General features: G+C 36.5%; 1 protein-coding gene across 2 annotated transcripts in view; it reads right to left on the reverse strand.

Annotated features, from left to right (window-relative positions):
- Positions 1–7,989: 7,989 nt before the first annotated feature.
- LOC149248337 (lipid phosphate phosphatase epsilon 2, chloroplastic-like) overlaps positions 7,990–21,085 on the reverse strand; it is a 176,757-nt gene continuing 163,661 nt past the window's right edge. The window contains exons 3-4 of one of the 2 annotated variants that reach the window (XM_089458404.1): positions 13,364–13,437; positions 7,990–8,481 (exon numbers count right to left, since the gene is read on the reverse strand). In XM_089458404.1, coding sequence (XP_089314530.1) covers positions 8,254–8,481; positions 13,364–13,437 — 302 coding nt within the window. In that variant the 3' untranslated portion in view covers positions 7,990–8,253. The remainder of the gene's footprint in view (positions 8,482–13,363; positions 13,438–21,085) is intronic. The other variant, XM_089458405.1, reaches the window with a different exon arrangement.

A 21,085-nucleotide genomic window follows, 5' to 3' on the forward strand; every position in this document is an offset into this window, starting at 1 on the left:
GTGTAACTAGGTTCAGTATTTGTCAATGTAATTTTGATCTTTGTACTTGTCAAGAAAATAAATATTATTTTTGTAAATTATATGAATGAGTTTCTTTCTCATTCCATAGGTCTAGGAAAGTCAAAGAGTCAAAATCATGTTAAAGGGCTCTTCTTGAGCATGTATGTAATGTACATAGGTCAACCTAGTGTCAAGTAACCCTCCAAGACAAGCACCATCCTCCAAAGAAGAAGTCTGCCTGCAAAAACGATGTGAAAGTCAGCCAAGTCAGCCTATAGATGACAAGTCAGCTCATAGAATAAGTCACAACGATTCACCATGACATGTTGGCTTAAATAGGTAGGTCAAACCACTATAAATAGGGAGGAAACTCAAAGTCAAAGCAAGAAAAATTCGGATGCATCTCTGAAGCTTCAATGGCACAATAGATAAATAAATCTCGCATGAAGACAAGGGTACAATGCTTCGATGGAAGAAGGATTCTACGATCTTCGACGGGTATAACAGTATCACGCAAACACGATCTCGACACTTTGTCTCGGTGAAGGAGGAACGCACACTGTCTCGACATCCTTATGCTATCTCCACACAAACACTATCTCGATGCTATGTCTCGGTGGATGCTCTGTGTCCTTCTCGATGATAACAATCTCAGGATCGAAGTCACTGAAATATACTCTCGGCACACCTGTGATGAAGGATCATGTGACATCTCAGTCACCATCTCGGTGTAGTTGTGTAACACACTCTTGCAAATTCGGAATGCAGTCACAATTGAACGCAGTTATAATAAATCTCTGCCTCGATACACATTCACGACATAACAATGATGGTCTCAAAGATAGATAGACATAGCATAATTATGAAGTCTAAGATCTCAGTCATATATTCACAGTCTTGACATACTTGTAGATACAGTTACAATCTTTGCATAGTGACAATTATGATTATCATGATTCTGAAGAAGATAAGGAGAAGATCTCGGTAATGGAGCAACAACAATGATCTAGTTGACATTATGAAGATCTCATTGAAGGAACAACAGTATAGCAACAATGATGATCTCGACAGTGACAAAGCAGAGGATTGGTGTCTTGGTCTTGGAGTGGCTTAGTAAGTCAAGGGTCGTGGTCTTGGTGTTCATCAATAGGAATCTCTATAAGAAGAATTTTGTGCGGGTTTTCCTCTCCAAGAGGGAGAGGCTTTGGCCCTTGCAGAATGCCATATCTTGCGCTCGTCTCTTTACTTTGATAGCTATTTGTTGAAGTAAGAAATACTCACACTAATGATAATAAGCAAAAGATTGTGCTAATAATCTAAAGACAAAATGCCTCACAAATAGTTATCATGCAAGAAGAATCTCATTAACTCCCTGCCCTAGATTCTTCAACATGGTATCAGAGCTATGGTTTCAGTCTAAGGAAGGGCAGAAAAGAGACATTCAAGGATCAAGTTTCTAGCAGGGCATCAAAGCAAGCTAAAAGATATCAAGATCTACATTGCAGGATCAAACCCTAGCAATCTACAACAACAGTCTACATCAACAAGGGTTTTTTTCTATGTAATCAAGGAGATAATCTACAACAGCAAGAACTTGTGTCTCCACAGTCATCATCAGAAGACCACCAAGACTCTCATCAAGATGCCTACAAATCAAGATAGCTCAAAGGATTTCAAATCGAAGATCACATCAACGTGAAGAAAGTTGAAACCCTAGCAACGATCCTACTCATCTGAAAAGGAGCAACATTTCTATTGAGGAAAGGCTTTCTCATTTGAAAGAAGATCATCCAAGAAGAAGCCCTCATACATCTTCTTCATCAACATGATCAAGGTGAAAATTTTGTCTTCACAAATCAAGTAAGTATCTTTCATTTTATAATCAAGTTAGGTTAAATGACTTCATGTCTGCAAGGAGATCTATGAATCGGTTGGGTCATCAAAATTCCTTGCATAAGGAGGAATGTCATAATCCTCATAGAAAAGAGAAGTCATTAATGCCTATGGAAAGGTCTCTGAAAGTCAAGAGACTCATAAGATTCATATGAAATCACTCAAAGGTCCTCTCATCCCTATGTAGTAGAAGAGACATAAAGAGAGATATATGAGATGCTAGAAGATATACTCTCTGAAATAATAGTAAAGGACACATCACTTATACCTACACAAAAATAAAGGTATCAAAGAATGAAGGAATATCTTCATGAGATCTCAATTGAGAGATCTGGGAAAGATGATAAGAAGGTAGTCATAATTGATAAGCAAGGTAACAAATGTCAATGAACAAGAAGGTTACCTCATCCGGAAATTTGTGGTCTCTATGCTAGAAAGAGAAAGACAAGTGGCAGACAAAAGTATTAAAGGTTAAAGAACTCAATCATGTGCAGAAAGGAAAGGAAAGTTTGGTCCTCAAACAAAACATAATAGTATAAGGTTCAATGCTATGAAAAGAATATGGAAAAAAGTTCATATCACCAGAAAGATGGAGGAAGATGAAAAAAAGGTTCAAGGAAAGAGCGAGCAACATATCTCCACTATGATTAGATGGCCTCCCTCACAAAATGGATCCTATCATAAGCTCTTAAATCTTTAGATATGACCATGATATTAAGATGCATCGTGGCATCATGAAAGCATTAGAAGCAAGAGCTTATGGCATCACCATGGGAATCATGGAAAACAAAATCCATGACAGTCAGACATGAAGGACATAACTCTTGGGAACCTCATTGGACATTGAAGCAAAGGAATAATTCATCCAAGACAGGTCTCATCATACATCAAGTCAAAAGGGAAACATCTTCCATATGAGGATATACAAGATCCTCAAAATTCTCTGATAGAATCCTAGTCGGAGGATTCACTAATCAAGAGAGGAAGCAAGTGTTTCATCAAGAACTCCAACTTATGGAATTTATGGATGATGGTATAATGTCATAAGAGATGAAGCAGATCAAGAGATTGAAGACACTTCAATCAAGGAAGCTGTTGGAAGAATCCTTGATGACCTAAAGATAAAAAGAGGTATATATGCTTGTATTTAAATTTTATAATGTCATATCATATGGTTGCAGGTAATATAGATCATCACTCCTATCTTAAGAAGCATTATCGAGGGAAAATGATCTCCTCCTCTAAAAGGATGCAAAAAGGCATAAGTCACACTAGATGAAATCAACATAATATGTCATCATATAAAGTATGAGGTGGTTGACTATGATTACTCTGAGTAGAAACCCCTAAGAATGGAATGTGTGAGGAAGGAAGAGATTGTGAGCTTTGCAACCATGATGAAGGCAATCAACATCCAAAAGACCAAAAAGAGTTGACTAGGAAATCTCCATGAAATATGAGAAGACTCTGATGGAAGTCTGGAAAAGATAGAGACCCTTGACAATGTATATCTTTGGGAAATGTGTCAACAAGTATGCAGGATGTTGATACCTACAGAAAGATGTCATGATAAAGAGCCATATCGAAAGGTACGATTTGATTTAATGCCATGTTTTTGAATAATATCTGGATGAGTTTATGCAGGACTACTGGAACAAGAGTTGTAAGCGCAAGTACAACTAAGCATTCATGTGGTGGATGGAAATTCCTGAAAGAAGCATGAGGAAGAAGTAGCCATATGATGAAGGTTTCGGATATGTATCAAGAAGGCCACTTTCCATGAAGAAAGGAGTGACATGACGAACCAAGAAGGAAAGTGATGGATGGCCAAATCCCTACACAGAAGAAGCTCGACTGAATTTCATGACGTCAAGGAAAGAAGTTGATCAAGCAACTGAAGGACCCACGAAGAAGAAGTTGTTGATGTATTGAAGAGTCCCTAGCTAAGAGGAAGCTCCGACAGGTCCCTGATTAAGAGGGAGCTTGAATTAGATCGCCCCTTATTACAAAGGAGTGACCGTTGTATTTTTTCTATTTCATGTGTCATGCAGTAGACCAGGACTAACAGTCATAAGTTTAGGTGGAGGCCATGAATGGAAATGTAGACACATGATATACACAACATTCTTGTCTTCAATGGGAAGAAAGAATGGAGGGTTAGGTAATCATCTGGCATCTGATACTCTTTGAGGATGTGTAGGGCATCCAAGATAAGAGTAGGCAAGAGGACCTATATTCTTTGAGGGTTGGGAACCCAAGATAAGAATAGTCCTAGAAGGTCATATTCAGTGAACACCCGGGTGGGTATGTACCTTAAGAGACAATGATAAAGGTGTCTATAAATCATTGGTCTCGCCAGCATTGTAGCTCATGGTCTCGTGGAGAGATGGAATTGTTAGTCAAGGCCTTACACTGTGACAATGCTGGTTAAGATGATGTTATGCATATGGGATTACCAATTCGATTCTTGTATGAGAAATTCTTCAGATTGAGAATGACCAAGTACCATTGTAAATACCTCCCTAGTCAAGAGGGAGTGTTGAAGAAAAGTGTAACTAGGTTCAATATTTGTCTATGTAATTTTAATCTTTGTACTTGTCAAGAAAAAGAAATATTATTTTTGTAAATTATATGAATGAGTTTCTTGCTCATTCCAAAGGTCTAGAAAAGTCAAAGAGTCAAAATCATGTTAAAGAGATCTTCTTGAGCATTTATGTAATGTACATAGGTCAACCTAGTGTCAAGTAACCCTCCAAGACAAGCACCATCCTCCAAAGAAGAAGCCTACCTGCAAAAACGATGTGGAAGTCAGCTAAGTCGGCATATAGATGACAAGTCAGCTCAGAGAATAAGTCACAACGATTCACCATGACATGTCGGCTTAAATAGGTGGGTCAAACCACTATAAATAGGCGAGTGAACTCAGAGTCAAAGCAAGAAAAATTCGGATACATCTCTGAAGCTTCGATGGCACAGTAGATAAAGAAATCTCGCATGAAGACAAGGTTACAATGCTTCGATGGAAGAAGGATTCTACGATCTTCGATGGGTATAACAGTATCACGCAAACACGATCTCGACACTCTATCTCGGTGAAGGAGGAATGCACTTTGTCTCGGCAGCCTTATGCTATCTCCACGCAAACATTGTCTCGGCATTCCTGTCTCGATGCTCTGTCTCGGTAGATGCTCTGTCTCCTTCTCAATGATAACAATCTCAGGATCGAAGTCACTGGAATATACTCTCGGCACACCTGTGATGAAGGATCACGTGACATCTCAGTCACCATCTCGGGGTAGCTGTGTAACACACTCTTGCAAATTCGGAACACAGTCACAATTGAACGCAGTTATAATAAATATCTGCCTCGGTACACAATCACGACATAACAATGATGGTCTCGAAGATAGATAGACACAACATAATTATGAAGTCTAAGATCTTAGTCATATATTCATAGTCTCAACATACTTGTAGATACAATTACAATCTCTGCATAGTGATAATTATGATTATCATGATTCTGAAGAAGATAAGGAGAAGATCTCGGTAATGGAGCAGCGACATTGATCTAGTTGACATTATGAAAGAACAACAGTGTAGTAGCAGTGATGATCTCGACAGTGACAAAGCAGAGGATTGGTGTCTTGGTCTTGGACTGGCTTACTAAGTCAAGGGTCGTGGTCTTGGTGTTCGTCAATAAGAATCTCTATAAGAAGAATTTTGTGCGGGTTTTCCTCTCCAAAAGGGAGAGGTTTTGGCCTTGGCAGAGTGTCATATCTTGTGCTCTTGTCTCTTTATTTTGATAGATATTTGTTGAAGTAAGAAATACTCACACTAATGATAATAAGCAAAAGATTGTGCTAAGACAAAATGCCTCACAAATAGTTATCATGCAAGAAGAATCTCATTAACTACCTGCCCTAGATTCTTCAAAACATCTCATTCCTCATTCCACTTAACTTTGAGGGCATTGCACAAAAAAAAAATAGATTAAATTTTTTGTGATGTAAAAAGATCATATAACATTATTTTCCAAAATGTGAAACTGAATAAACACAAGTCAACTCTTATTACTTGTGAACTAAGTCACAGGACACGTCCTCCAAGGTCCCGTGTCCCGTATTTTACATGCCGGACACGAAAACGGCCCTAAAACGTGTCGAAAACGTTTTTCATCGTGTCCTATAAAATGTAAAATGTATTTGCCGGTTTTCGTCATGTCCTACATCTGGAAAACGCGTATTCCGTTGATAGAAAACGTTCCCTGCATAAGCTACAATTTTTTTTGAAAAAAACAAATAATTTTTGAGTGGGGCAGCTTAATTATCAAGTCTAGACCCTAGTATTGATATGCTATTCATGGTAATGTTAAATTCTTAAATTAAAAGTGACATTCTCCTTAATCTTCATTTTCATCCTTTTACTTAAATTTTTAGCATTACCATGAAATGACTCAGGATGTTTGAGAGTGGTTCCAGCCTCATTGGATCTCATATGGAGAAAGTAGAATTTTAGATTTCATTCAAAATGCAGCAGACTTATCAGTTTTTCAGGATTTCAAGATTGGGATATTGTAATGTTTCCAGGTGACACCACTTGCCCGGGCTACCCCTGCCACCAGTAGAGGACGTGGTCTACCTCCTATAGCTCCTACTTCTAGTTCTTCAGCTTCTAGAGCATAGCAAACTCCACTGCCAACTCCACCAGCACCAACATCTACATCTAGAGGGAAAGGGAAAGCTGTGGCATTTTCTCGCAAGAGGGGCAGAGGAAATCAATAGGATTAAACTTTAGTTATTTTCTTCATTTTATTGTATATGACATTATGACATGATGAGATACATTATTATATTTTTTGTTGATATTTTGAGGCTGAGTTGGGACTCAGGAATCAGGACTTACTATTCAGGACATGATTCAATGTTATGTGTGATTTTAGCACTAGAAATGATATTAAACATCTTATATATTAGTTCTTTTATCATATTTATGTGTCAATGTATTTATTTTATGTTGTAGATGGTTTAGATATTAAAAAAATTGAAAAGAAATGGAAAAAAATGAATATTTTTGTACCAAACGATTTTTTCCCGATTATTTCCAATTATTTCCCAATAATTACGATTTTTTCCTCGCGCCGATATTATCCCAATAACGATTAATGCAACATTGTTGTAAACACTGAACAGTGATACATTTTGATTTTGATGACTTAATGGAAAATCTGCATTTTATGGTTTTAATATCTAAGTTCTAAATTTATAGTTAGTAGTAAGTACTTAGTAGTTTCTTATGTGCTTGTAAGTTGTACATGAACATTGAATATTCAAGAATCAAGACCAAGCATATCACATTCTAATTTCTAAATAGTAAATTTTGATTCTATTTATTTTTTTTAAGTGAACTATGAACTTTGAGAAGTAATTATATTTTAATTTAACTAGATAAGCTGCAACCTGCAATTTAATATGGATAAAAAACTATATTTCGGTATATATATATATATATATATATACGTGTCCCCCGTGTCCTGTTTTCAGGTCGCTGAGTTTCGTATTGAACACTCGTATTTACGTGTCCTCCGTGTCTCGTGTCCTCCGTGTCTCCGTGTCTCGTGACTTAGCTTGTGAAATGTTGTAAGAAAAAGTATGTGAATTGACATCATAGTTAAAACATGTTTGTGTGAGTGAAATTTTATCAAAGTAAAAAATAATTAGTGTTTCAGATATATAAATTAAGTAAATTGATATGATAGTGAGAATGGTTTTATGTGAGGAAAAATTTATCCAAGAAAAAATTAATAAGTATTTTAGATATATAAATTACATAAATTGATATTATAATTAAAATGTTTTTATGTGAGATAAATTTTATCCAAGTGAAAATTAATAAGTATTTCAAATATCTAAATTATGTAAATTGATATCATAGTTAAAATATATATTTTTAGGTAAATTTTATCCAAATAAAAAACAATATGTATTTCTGATATATAAATTACTTAAATTGATATCATAGTTGAAATAGTTTTCTGTGAAATCAATTTTATTGCAGTAAAATTTCAGCTGTGCAAGTCCATGTTGACAATGTGGATGCATAATAAACAAAGTTACATTTGAACCCTTCAAAGCATGCAAAATCTACCTTTGTGTTCATCAATAAGAAACTTGACAAGAAATTTTGCAGGGAACCTGAGCTTATGTGAAACCATATTATATTTTGAGGCCACTAAAGTCTTCTGAAAAAAAAAAAACATATACATGAAATAAATGGAAGCAAATAAAATCCCAATCCCTTTTTGAAAGGAAATCATAATGTACAACCCTGGAAGTAAAAAAGCTCACAATTTAATCATGTTTAGACCCCTCCAAAACGCCAAGTCCGTACAACAAAAGCTAAGAATCCCAGACAAACAATAACTGAACCAACATAGAGGGTTATCTTAACCCATAAAAAAGAAGTGAAAGCTTTTAGCACAACAGCTTTCCAGAGCGAAAACCAAACAATTGCTGCCACAGAACCCAGTAGTGCTCCCACTAATACTTGATCGTAAGTGTGCAACCCCTCTGATACTCGTAACCATGCCTACAAGAGTAAACACAACTATTATATCAAACATTTCTGTGATTCATTTTTCCTCCCCTTTTTAATGTTGTTGATGAGAAAGAAGCTTCCTTTGGTAGTCTAACATGTTTATAGAGCTAGATTCCATTAACTGAAAGATCACAAGAAAACACTATTATTTGGAAAAATAGAAGATCACAAAACAAGATGACAAATCAGCTTACACTCTTGGAACAGAGCAATAACAGAAGCAAAAGTTATATGTCAAGTACAACTAGTAGTATTAAGTAAAGTGCCTTAGTTTAGAAAAGTATCTCAGATGTAGAGAACTTTTTTGAAGCTATTCTTTCTTCTAAATATAAAGACACTTTCGACAGGGAATAATGGTAGCCTCCTGTCCCTTTAAAAAATTCTGATATTTGGCTATCAAGACACAACTTAGAGAACAAACACAATTTAGAGAAGCACTAGTCCTACATTGTTTGGTGCACAGATAACTGATCCTCTTTCTCGTTTAGGTGCTGTCCTTTTTTCTTTTACTGAGGAAATAACTAATGCATCTTTTTTTGTCAGTAATCCCATGCAGTGTCAAAGAGTTATCAACTTTGAAATACTCCCCAAACTACTGAAAACCCATTGGTTCTTTTAAGGTTCCAAAGGCTTTCTCCATATACCACTTATTTACGGTTTATGTGACTCGCGATTTATATGGTCATAGCACATTTCAAACTCAAAAGAAAACATTAGAAATCGAGGGTTTGCTACAAAACATAAAATTTTCATTGTAACAATACAATATTGAGAAACTTGATCCTACCATTCCCTTGGACATCAAAAAATGGTGACCAATAATATTTCATTGTTACATTTGTTGGTCAGTAATTTCAACAAATCACTTGTCAAGCCTTCCACTATTTAAGAATTAGAATCAACATAAGCCTTGCAGCAATCGTTTTGCCAGAAACTATATGTTTAGATCTTGTTGATTGAGGGTAAATTCGGTTGATAATAAAATAAATTCGTTGGAAGAATAACATATGGGAAGAGATTCTGATGTAATTTCCGATTTCAAAGACATTTAGGGTTAATTATTTTCTTCTATGTGACATTCAGTATTTTAAGGTTTAGTGGAGCTTGCATGACCTTGAGGTTGAGGCTTTTCATGCTTATCATAAGAGCATAGGGGATTGTTTAAATGGCACTCTTTTGTTTGAAATGGTCATTTTGGCAACATACAAGGAGAGTTCAATCCAAGAGCCGGTTGGCATGGTTTCTCCCAAGGCCCTGTGAAAGCTCACCTTGAAGGCAGTGCATGAAGTAATGAGACCCCCCTTGACAAGTTTCCTATTGATATTCAAGATTTTGGTATTATTCAGTATGTGATAATCTCAAAAAGCAGTTGGTATATGATAAATTGAAAAGGCACATGCTATTGGGGTATTTACTATTTTGTGGGTTGTATCTCACCAAAGCCTACGATAATTTTAGGTCAAGGAGGCCTAGGCACACCATGGAGGGATTTGCACAACCATTTGTAGCTGGAGCAAGAATTTTTCCAAGTATCCTTGGAAGAAAAAATCATTCTCATGAAGTGATATTTGACAAAACTTGGATGTGTCTGAACACCTTGGTTTTTTTGTTCAATGGAAGGAAGAATTCTTTTCTAAACAAGCCTTCAAACTGTATTGCCTAGTTTGGGTGGAATTCATAGGGCTCCAAATACAATTCTAGGATTTTTGGAACAAATCTCAGCCCCAGTTGACATCTTAATCTGCCACAAGCCAGCTTGATTCTTTAACCTGGGTCCTCGAAAAAGGGTTTGTCTTAGAGTTAATACTTCCAAAGTTCTAAAAAAAATTGTGTATATTCAAGACTGGGGGCAGGGTTGAGTTTTCTAATAGCCAGTGCAATATATCGAACTCCTCGACACCTACTTAAGGTGCCAAAGTCCCACCATAGAATCAAATAATGTCCCTTGATGACAAAAGTTGACACATGAACCTTCAACCTTTGGTACAGTTACTGCTCCTGTTAGTAGGGATTGTTGAAGATCCATACAACCCTACGCAGCCAACACACATAGGACAGAGGCCCACTGTCACTTCAGCCTAAGTCCCCACTCTTTAAGCCCAATTCCCACCAAAAAGGGTTATGGGAGGCTTCTTGTGGATGACTCCAGCCAACCAACACAAGACCGTTGCCTTGTAATGGGGTCAAATGGCTGAAGTGGAGGAGTTTTTACTACTGTCCAATTGTCCTACTACGAAAAATCTGCATAAAATACACTAAAATAGCACAAAGTGCTCCAAATACTAACAAACTATGGTTAGTAGTTAAATTTGAAGTACAAAAAATATTCTAACAAATGTAAATATTTTTATGATTAAACACTTGGTTTGGGGGATTGCTGTGTAAAACAGCTTGCTGCCCTGTTTTTATAGATTTGTAATTTCAACAAAAAATATGGAAATCAACAAGCTAACCCATTGAAAACTCACCCATAAAGTGCTTAAACATTTATAGATCTTGGATTTAGGGGTGGGAAGGCTAGAAGGGAGAATATTGGTCTATTTAGACCACTTCTGAGTCTCCAGATTTACAATAAAATGAATTTTCAGCAAGTTGAAAATCCAATTTATGAAGTTTTAGGGTCTAAAGTTTGGAACCCTCACGACCTCAATAACTCGGCCTCCCTGTCTAAAGAAGAACTCTGGGAGAATTCCTCCTCCGGATCTTAAAAATTGGAAGAATACTGATGAAAGAAAACCCCATAAAATATTCACTGCTTCAACCGCTGTTGAAACCCTCACTGGTGTCAAACTCAAAAACCATGATCATGATCTCCAGGGCTGTCTGTCGTTTTCCTTTATAATTTCTCATTGAGAAATCAACAACCAAGATCTAAAAATGAAATGATCTAATCAATGGCTAAGATCTCTTAAAAACTTTTCTAGAAAGTCTCTAGAGGAAAATTGACCATGTCTCAATTATTACTAATTAATTAATCTATTTCCCTAAGTTAAAACTTAGGAAAATATAAAAATTTGATTAATTAATTTAATCAAGACATTCCCATTCAAAAGAATAACTTAGGCTTGGAGATATTTTTTAATCTTGTGTTCCTAGCCTCATTGACACCACTTGAGGCTAGAACACTTGTCCAAGCTACATCAACCAACAGTCCCAATTAGCTTTTGAGCAGTAATTCCCTCACCTACAATAGAAATTGAAGACAATTGAAAAGAATTTCCTCTAATCAGGGAGGAAATGATGGGACTTAGTCATAAGAAACTGCTAATAATGTATTATAGTTGTATTTTTGCACTTTTATATTTGTACGTCACCCAACACTCCGACTACCTCAACTATAGCTTATCAATGCCTATCTGAACTGTTTATAAAATATTCCCTACATACTAATGTCCTACTTCTTTACATATCGAATGAAATATGGTTTACATCATGTGCACAGTTGCAGCAATTCTTCTCTTTCATTTGCTTCCTTATTTTTCCAATCTGATGTTCAACCCCCACAATTGCTTTGGTCTAAATCCGCTGGGCAGTCATCAATGACCTGCCTTCTGCCACTTGAAGGGCTGTTTTCAGTGAATCCAAGGTCCCCCTCCTGTATTGGGATCTGGCCACCTTGCTAAAAAGGACCCCAGCTAGCACATTTGAGACCATCTGCCAACTATTGGACTTGAAACTGAGACCTCCTGGAGCTCCAAAGAACTGAAGGAGGGTGGATTTGCTAATTCACCTACATGACTAAGCCCTACTTATGCACATATTAAACCCATTCCCTGAATATCAACCATGAGCGCGTAGTTAGGATGCAGTTGAAATGTTATTCATTGAGGAGAGTAAAAACTGATGTTCATGCAATGTCCCATTATCACCTATTCTGATTAATGACTGTTTTCTCATCATTAATCAGCTAGCCCATAGGTTGCAAGCCAGCCATGCCTGATGAAGCTTTAGCTTTCTAGCCCAAGAGTGGTTTTTAAGACTTGCTTGATAATTCTATAAATAGAAGTATAAGTTAACCTAAGTGGGCAGGAGTCTCTGAATAAACATGTGGATAGAAATTGAAGAGCTTCAACTAAGGCTAAGATGACCAACGGAATGGACCATAACTAAAAAATAATTCCACCAGTTGAGAGTGGAAATATTCGAAGTTCTATAGCGGCTGTTCCTAGTCCTAAAGAGCTGTTCACTGCTTGCCTGGTATTCTTGTTTACTGTATATAAGCAAATACTAGAAGTGATACTTCAGGGATGGTTTTTAGAGAACGAGTTCAACAACTGAATAGGATGGGAACAACAAAATCACCATAACCAGGGCATAAGTTGCATACAATGTGTATAAGTCTGCTATGGTTCCCACCGGCCTATTCATGACTCTTAACTGATAGCATAGCCCATCTTCTAACAGATAGTCATCTTCCACCTGACCTAGCCCATATAGCCCTTATTAAAAGTATTCCTGTTAATCAGTGACTGTTGATAGATGAGTACTGTGCAAGTTGCAGTCTATTATAACAAATGCTAAAATAAGCAAACTGGAAATCCATATTGTAGAAAATAAAAAAGTCCACATATAATAGCATTATGGTTTTAAAAGAGTTAGAGTTTTACATAAAAATTCCATTTATATTTGCTAAGAATATCTAAATCTAGGGGGTGAAATGAGTAGATCTACTACAAAAGACACATGTAAGACAATAGAACTCTACTATTTGGGAGATCTTATAGCACATACAAGTTCATTCAAGCAGGATTTGAATTCTCCTGGAATATTGGAGACTACAGGATTTGTTGGACTGAATATAAATGCATAGTTTATCCAGTACAACTAATCTCTCCATTAAAAAATATGAAGTTATCACAATTGCTCCACTTACCAAATATGCACCACATATTAAGATTGCAAGTCCACCCACAACAGTAAGTATGCTGAAACCTTGCCAAGAAATCACTGCAACAAAATGTCCACTTATTTTATTCCTTCGAACTTTGATACAGCACATGGCATGAAAAGCAGCAGCTCCAATTAAAATACCAAGTCATCAAAAAATAGTGCATGCTAAAAATTACAAGCAAAGAGGCAAGGAAGCATACCAAGTAATCAGTAAATAGCACATAATAAAACCTACGATTGAGAAGGCAAGGAAGCTAAGTTGATGAAATGTTGAAGCACGTACAAGTTCCCAAATCGGGAATGCTTGGAAACTTGACCCCCCAAAAAATGGGTATGTAGAGGAAATGTAATAATATAAATTAATATAGATATATAGTTTTTTTAAATAACACATTATCTTGCCAGAAAATAAGAATGACACACATAAATGACACTTGAGAAGGAAACCCATGTCTATATTAACTCTCATAGATGATTACATGATGCAAAATCCCATAGCTTTGTGGTCTTGACTAATACCAATCCCATACCTTCATACATAACAAAATCCAATGGAAATGCTACAATCTTATGAACCTTGAAATCCTAAAAACTGTTTAAGTCTGCTGAATCAGGAATGGGTTATGAAATTCTACTTCCTCCATATAAAATCTGATGAGGTTGAAAGCACCCTCAAGTATCCTGAAATAATTAATGGTATGTTAAAAATTTAAGTAAAATGATAGAAAATGTGAGATAAAGGAGAATGCCAACCTAAAAGGTAAGATAAAGGAGAATGCCAACTCCGTTATCTTACCTTTTAAACTGACATTCTCCTTTATCTCACCTTTTCTATACCTCGAGAATTGAGTATTACCACTAGTTACCAAGGTGACAAACTCCTCAAAGCTCAATCCCCTATGTTTGTTTTGTCTTAAAGGGTGATTGACATGGATAGAGCATTACTTTCCTATGGGTCTTGTTAACCCTCTTTCAGCGAGGCTACGTATATCTATTACAACATTCTTAAACACCATTGTAAGCCAAAGGTCATGTTGACCCTGTCGCCTACACCTACCTACAAGTCAGTGAGAAAAGCCTTCAACCCCACAAGGTTTGGTTGGTGGCAGGGAACTCAGAGAAGGGGCTGTCACACTAATCCCGACTCTCTCCATTTGAGCTATCTCCTAGGTTAGCTAAGGGGGGTGGTCCCTAATGAAAAGTTAAGTTAAAATATGTGAATTTCTAGGAGAGTGTTATAGTGAAAATGGATTACTTTAAAGGATTTATGGGCAAATATGAAGTGAGCAACTTGAAATAACAATGTCAATCATTAATATGATTAAAAACCATAAAACCAATGCCTTATAAGGAATTTGCTCAACAATTTAAAGATATATTTGCTCAAAGTAAAATGCAATGCTCTCAAAAGAGAAAACAAAGTAACCCTGAAATGTAAATAAGAATTGTTAGCACAACATATGTAAGATACAAAATGCTTTTGAGATAATCAACTTTATAAATCAAAACATGTGAATCATATCTAGCCAAAACCCAAAAATTAGTAATTAACTTGGAAATGTAAAAGAAAGAAAGTGCTAAACCAAGACATCAATATGCAATTAGGCTTGAAACATGAAAAGAAAACAATTGTTTGAAATGATTACAATACTTGCTTTTGGAATAGACTTTGCATATGAAAAATCAAACCATCAAGAGACAAGTAAAGTAAATGTAATGTAAAGTGTTCTTGGTTAATTTTATTAATTAACTCTACAACAAGATTACAATTTAACTCTTCAATCCTCAGACCTCACTCTCGCCCAATGATATGGATCTCACAGTGAGGAGTCAATAGAGGAGTAGAGGATCCCTAAGATGTTTACTTCAACCAACTTATGTTGGAGGTAAAATTTTAATGAGGCTTGAGGCCTTCCTACACTAAAATGCCTAGATGAAATGCAAATTGTGTTAATTCCCCAAATTAAAATAATGATACATGCAAATGCTTCAAAGAGATTGATTTGCAATGCTTGAAAATGAAATAGTGTTCAGCATAAGTTGCAATTATAACTTCAATTCAATGTTACTTGGGAGCGGGAGCGAAAGCGGGGAGCGGGAGCGAAAATGGGAGTGGGAGCGACATTTTCAGAAGCTCCCGGTTTGGAAGCGAATCCCAGAGCGTTTTTTATATAATATATATATATTTTATATTTTGATACATATATGTCAACAAAAACATGTAGAATAATGAATTAGATATAAAAAACATAGATTGAACCATACAACAACAATCATCTAGAAGTTATAATCTTCATCAACCACGTCCACAAGTTAGTAACATAGTAACATACAACATATTGAGTCTCATGATTCATCAATCTTAAAGTTTCAAGCTTTCAAAATTCAATATATAACATTTATCATCATTGATCACCAAAGTTGTACTTGTAAGCTAAGTGTAACCATTACAACAAATAATATCTAACATGAAATGAAATGTTATAAAATGAAATGAAATGAAACAACTTTCAACTTTCATGAAGCATCATATTCATAATTCATTACTAATGAGTTATAATTGCCAACTTCAAACTTAAATTGTCATATATTGTTTAAAAAATATCATAATAAATATGAAAGAGTCAATAGTTATAAAAGCTACTAGAAACTAGAAAATAGAAGTAAATCTATTATATATTTCTTATGCTTGGGCCTCTTGCCACCACGAGAAATGTCTAATTTTTTAGTCTTGTTGGAAAATCAGGATCTTTGTCATTAATATCACCCTCTAAGCATTAATATCCAGAGGTATCTTTGTCATTAGCTCTGTATCTGTAGGAATCTTTGTCATTAATATCACCCTCTAAGCATTAACATAAGATAGAACAAGCATAGCATGTCAAGTCAAGATTTTGTTTGAGTGATGCGTACATTTTTAGGAGGGTCATGATAGAGGAGTTCGACAAACAATGTCACTAACATCAAGGTACATAGAGGGATTGGTGTTCTTGATTAAATACGAGTTCCATACCCTAATACATGACAAAAGTCAATGGAAACATTGCAATCCCCGAATCCTGAAATCCTAAAAAACTGATAAGTCTGCTGGATTTTGAATGAAATCTAAAATTCTACTTTCTCCATATGAAATCCAATGAGGCCGGAACCACTCTCAAACATCCTGAGTCATTTCATGGTAATGTTAAAAATTTAAGTAAAAGGATGAAAATGAATATTAAGGAGAATGTCACTTTTACTTTAAAAATTTAACATTACCATGAATAGCATATCAATACTAGGGCCTAGACTTGATCATTAAGCTGCCCCACTCAAAAATTATTTGTTTTTTTCAAAAAAAATTGCATTTCAAACACTACTACAAAAAAAAAAAAATTGCAAAAAAGGCAAAATGCTCCCGAAATCGCTCCCATTTCGGGAGCGCGCTCCCAACCCGCTCCCACCCGGAGCGTGGATTGGGAGTGGAATCGAGGGGGGGGAGGGCGCTCCCCCGCAACATAGCTTCAACTGGAGGAATAAAATTAGCTTACAAGTGTTGCATGTGTTTCATCAATGAATTAAAATGATACAAGTAATTTGCTTGAAAGTAAAATTTGTTTCAAATAGACAATGACAATAAATTGCTCCAATATTCAAGATAACAATGTAGCATAAAATTGAAGCATGTATTCAAGTGCTCATGAAACAATTTACCAAGGTAAATGGAAATGAATCAAAGTTTGTTAAGAATATAAATTGCTTGCATGTAAAGGATGAATTGCCCAAAGTAAAGTGTAAGCTTGTAGCTCCAAACAACAATGAGAAAGAAAATGCAAAGCTCAAATGAAATTGTAACGAACTTTAACTTAATGAAATGTGATAGTGAGGTTGTGTTAATTCCCAATTAAAGCATGCATGTGAATGAAGTATGAAAGCTTAAACCATGCAAATGTCAATCCACCCAAGAGAAGCCTCCCTTTAAATGGGGAGATAGGATACCATGGGAGAAATCCCAAGCTTCCACAAGCAAGTTAGATCTTTTATTAATATTACAAGGAGAAGAGGGCCCATCAAAGTTCTCAACTATACTTCAAGGAGAGTCCTCACAATAATTGCTTGAAACTTGGACACTAGACCTCCTTTCTTGAGAAAGTAGTGACAAGATCTCACAAAACTTATGCAAGGGAAACAAAGTGTGAGATTCCTCCAAATGCCCATGGCTTAAAGAGGAAAATGGGCAGCCCTCTAGTGAATTCGACTTGGCCAAAATAAGCCTCAAAAGGGCTCACGACATCCTTGGAAATCGAACCCCCAACACTTGCCAAAGGTCTTGCAAACACTTGTTAGATGTTGCGGGAAGTTGCTCTTCAAAATATACCACACAAGAGTTAGCATGGGCAGCCCTCTAGTGAATTCGACTTGGCCAAAATAAGCCTCAAAAGGGCTCACGACATCCTTGGAAATCGAACCCCCAACACTTGCCAAAGGTCTTGCAAACACTTGTTAGATGTTGCGGGAAGTTGCTCTTCAAAATCTACCACACAAGAGTTAGCAAACAATCCAAACAAAGGCTGCAAAATAAGTTAAGTATTAATGGAAAAATAAGCAAGATAAAATGTATATGTACAATTATAATTTACAAAAAGCTAAGCTAAAGAGTGAGTAAACTCTCGTCTTTGCTTAGCCATCTTCAAGCTCTTAGATAGCAAATGAAATAAATGAAGTACAATGTTTTTTTAAAAGAGATTTAAATTTAGAAGTTCTCAGCTTGTGCACAAGCTATGCCGAAATCCCTGCGAAACCACTTTGTAAGATAAGACTATGAAGGTTCAAAGAACAAATGAGAACTCCTTTAAGAATGTATCAAAAGTGGGTTGGTCTCTCCAAAGACTTCCCTCACACTTGATTCTGTAATCCCAACAAGATGTTCCCTCTACAAAACTTCAATCAAGATTTTTTTTTTTTTTTTGTAGGTAAGCCACCCACGAGGGATTTGAACCAGTGACCTATCGCAAGGAGTGCCTCAACAGTGCACCCATTCACCGTCAATCCAAAGCCCCGTGGGCTTTAATCAAGAATTAGTTCCATATAGACTTAGCAATAAACAATGATAAGAAACTCTAGAGATTTATTTAAAACCAACTAGAGCATTCTATACCTAGAGCATACTTCTAAATCAAATGTCAATGCAAGATAGCTCTACATTAACAAATCTACAAGAGCATATGGAAGCAAATTAGATCAAAGCATGAGTAAAAGGAATTATACCAATGCTCAACAATTCATCACACTCGAAAAGGAGGAACACCTCATGAATGAAACCCCAAAGTCTTTATTGATATTTTTGAAAGTGTACAAAGCAGTAGCGCTTCTGCAAGCACAATAGCTAGTAACAATATGATGCAATGTGAGAGCCCATGGCTCTATTATATAGAGAGTTGGGAGCAAATCCCAATGAAGAATGACAATGACAAATGGCATTGGAGCCAATCCCAATGTAGAAGTGATTAAACAAGTGGCATGAGGTGACAATCCCAAAGAGAAATTCGAATTTGTTGAATGGAGCTCCAATGCCAAGTGTAAAAATCGAATTCTGGCAAGTGGACATCATTTTCTTCTTCCCTTATGTGCCAAATTCGAATTTTATGGTGGAATGACAAGTGTATATGGGTGGTAACCCATGTGGGGACAATTTCCCACAAAAATCTCCACCAAATATTCTCCCAAATCCTCCCAAATGTGCATTAACTTCACAAATTCGAATTTCCAAGCAGTTTTTTCATTTAATGCCAGAAATTCGATTTTATTTGAGCACATGTCATTTCCTTGATTTTAGGAGTCCACATCACCTTGGGACTTCACTTTAACTCCCCTATAATTTTCTACCTCATTTCCACAACATTTAGCATGTGTGGATATTTATTTTTCTCCATTTATTTAATTTCTGGCTTAATTAATTGCCAAATTTCTCACTAAACTTAAGAAAAGTGGGTTTTAAAGGTCTAAAACACATTATCAACCCTTCAAAGTGTGTCATAATAGAAAGTTGAAGGTGAGAAGTGTAATTTTGATTACTCATACCCCATACAACTTCTTTAGACTACACTTATTACAATTTAAATACAATTTTATTTGCAATTTTTAACCTACAGGAAATCTAAAAAATTAAAAAATGACTACCTAGACCTAACCAAATTCCACAATATTTTTTGTGTGATCTAGTATGGTAATATACATCGACTCTAGACACTAATATGTGTCAGGGGTTCAACCTTCAAACCGTCACCCCGACTTTGGGGTAAAATGTGAGTGAAAAAACCTAGAAAATTATCCGCCTTTGAAAAAAAAGGGATAATTAACTAGATAAAAAAACACTCCAAGGTGTACTTGTTTGTTGATCGAGTCCCAACATCCTAGGCCTGTTACAGACTCAAAACTCATCATTACTAGTATCACTTATTACAATTCTCCGTAGGGTGTGGAATCTGGGTACAAGAAAGATGATGAGAAGATAGAAGTAGAGTTAAAAAACTCTGTTGACTGGCGATATCTGATGGTCCAAGTGTCCTCTGGATCATCCTTGGGCATGAAGTCTTCATATTATCATCAGGTGCCACTCCAGTGGTCAACAGGTCACAAATCAAAAACCATGTAACAACCATGTGAGGTCCTATAGGCATCCTAGACCTTGTGTCATATTGAGTCAATTGGTTTTTCATCAGACCATGGCCAATACCATTGAGTTCCATCTCGGGTTCCTATCATCCTATATAGGATTGGCAGGTTTTAGATGGGCTTGTATGAGGACTCATGGTTTTATGGGAGCCTTGCTTATGTAGGGGTGATTGTTGAGAAATCAATAGGGCAGCAATTAGGGTGATTTCTCTTTCCTTGATAATTTCTTCTGAAGATATTGTTGACATTGGTAGCTTGGGAGGTACTCTAAACCCTAGGGTACAGGGTTGTGGAGGAATTTAGCACCACAAACTCACTTGTGGGCTAAGAACCCAAGATGTGGGCTTTGCAGTTTGCACCCAAGCTTGTGGATGTGAAACCATGCATGCATTTGATGATTTGACACTTGGAGATGATAGAGCACCCTTAAAGGAGCAAGGGGTTGCTTGAAACACCATGAGAGGCCTTGTATGTGTTTCAAGTGGGCAAATTGTCTTAAGTTTCAAGTCAGCCTTAGTTGAAGAGACCCCTCTTGGAAGGGCTAGACAATACCTAAGGAAGCATATAAATAGAGAAGGCTTGGAACCTCATTCACTATCCAAGTGCAACACTTCATAGTGGAAGACACCTATGAAATAGCCACAGCCAAGGGAAGCTTAGTGAAGGAGAGAAAAGGAGCAGTTTGTGGGTCTAATTTCTCATGACAGCAGGCCGAGTTCTTGGAGAAGGCAGTGAGTAAGAGGAGTATTTTTGGGCTATTTTTTTGTTAGTTTGTCTCTATTTAGCATTCTGCATTATCTGTGATACCTCAGGTTGGACAAAGCCCTAGTTAGGGCAAATCTGGGCCATACGAAGTCTGTTATATCAACTTAGGAGGAGGTCGAGCACAGTCAAGAAGCAAGGCTAACGACAACACAGGAGTTGAAGGAGTTTTGAGGCCGAGTTGAGGGCTGTTGCAGTGGCACAGAAAGCCCTAACCAGTGGGCCAAAAAACTCAGAATCAGGGTCACAGAACAGAGTCGCATCTCAGGCAGAAGAGGTATGCTTTTGT

The sequence above is a fragment of the Pinus tabuliformis genome, chromosome 7, assembly GCF_031772625.1.
Source record: "Pinus tabuliformis cultivar Carrire ecotype Pingquan chromosome 7, CPIR1, whole genome shotgun sequence".
NCBI lineage: Eukaryota > Viridiplantae > Streptophyta > Pinopsida > Pinales > Pinaceae > Pinus > Pinus tabuliformis.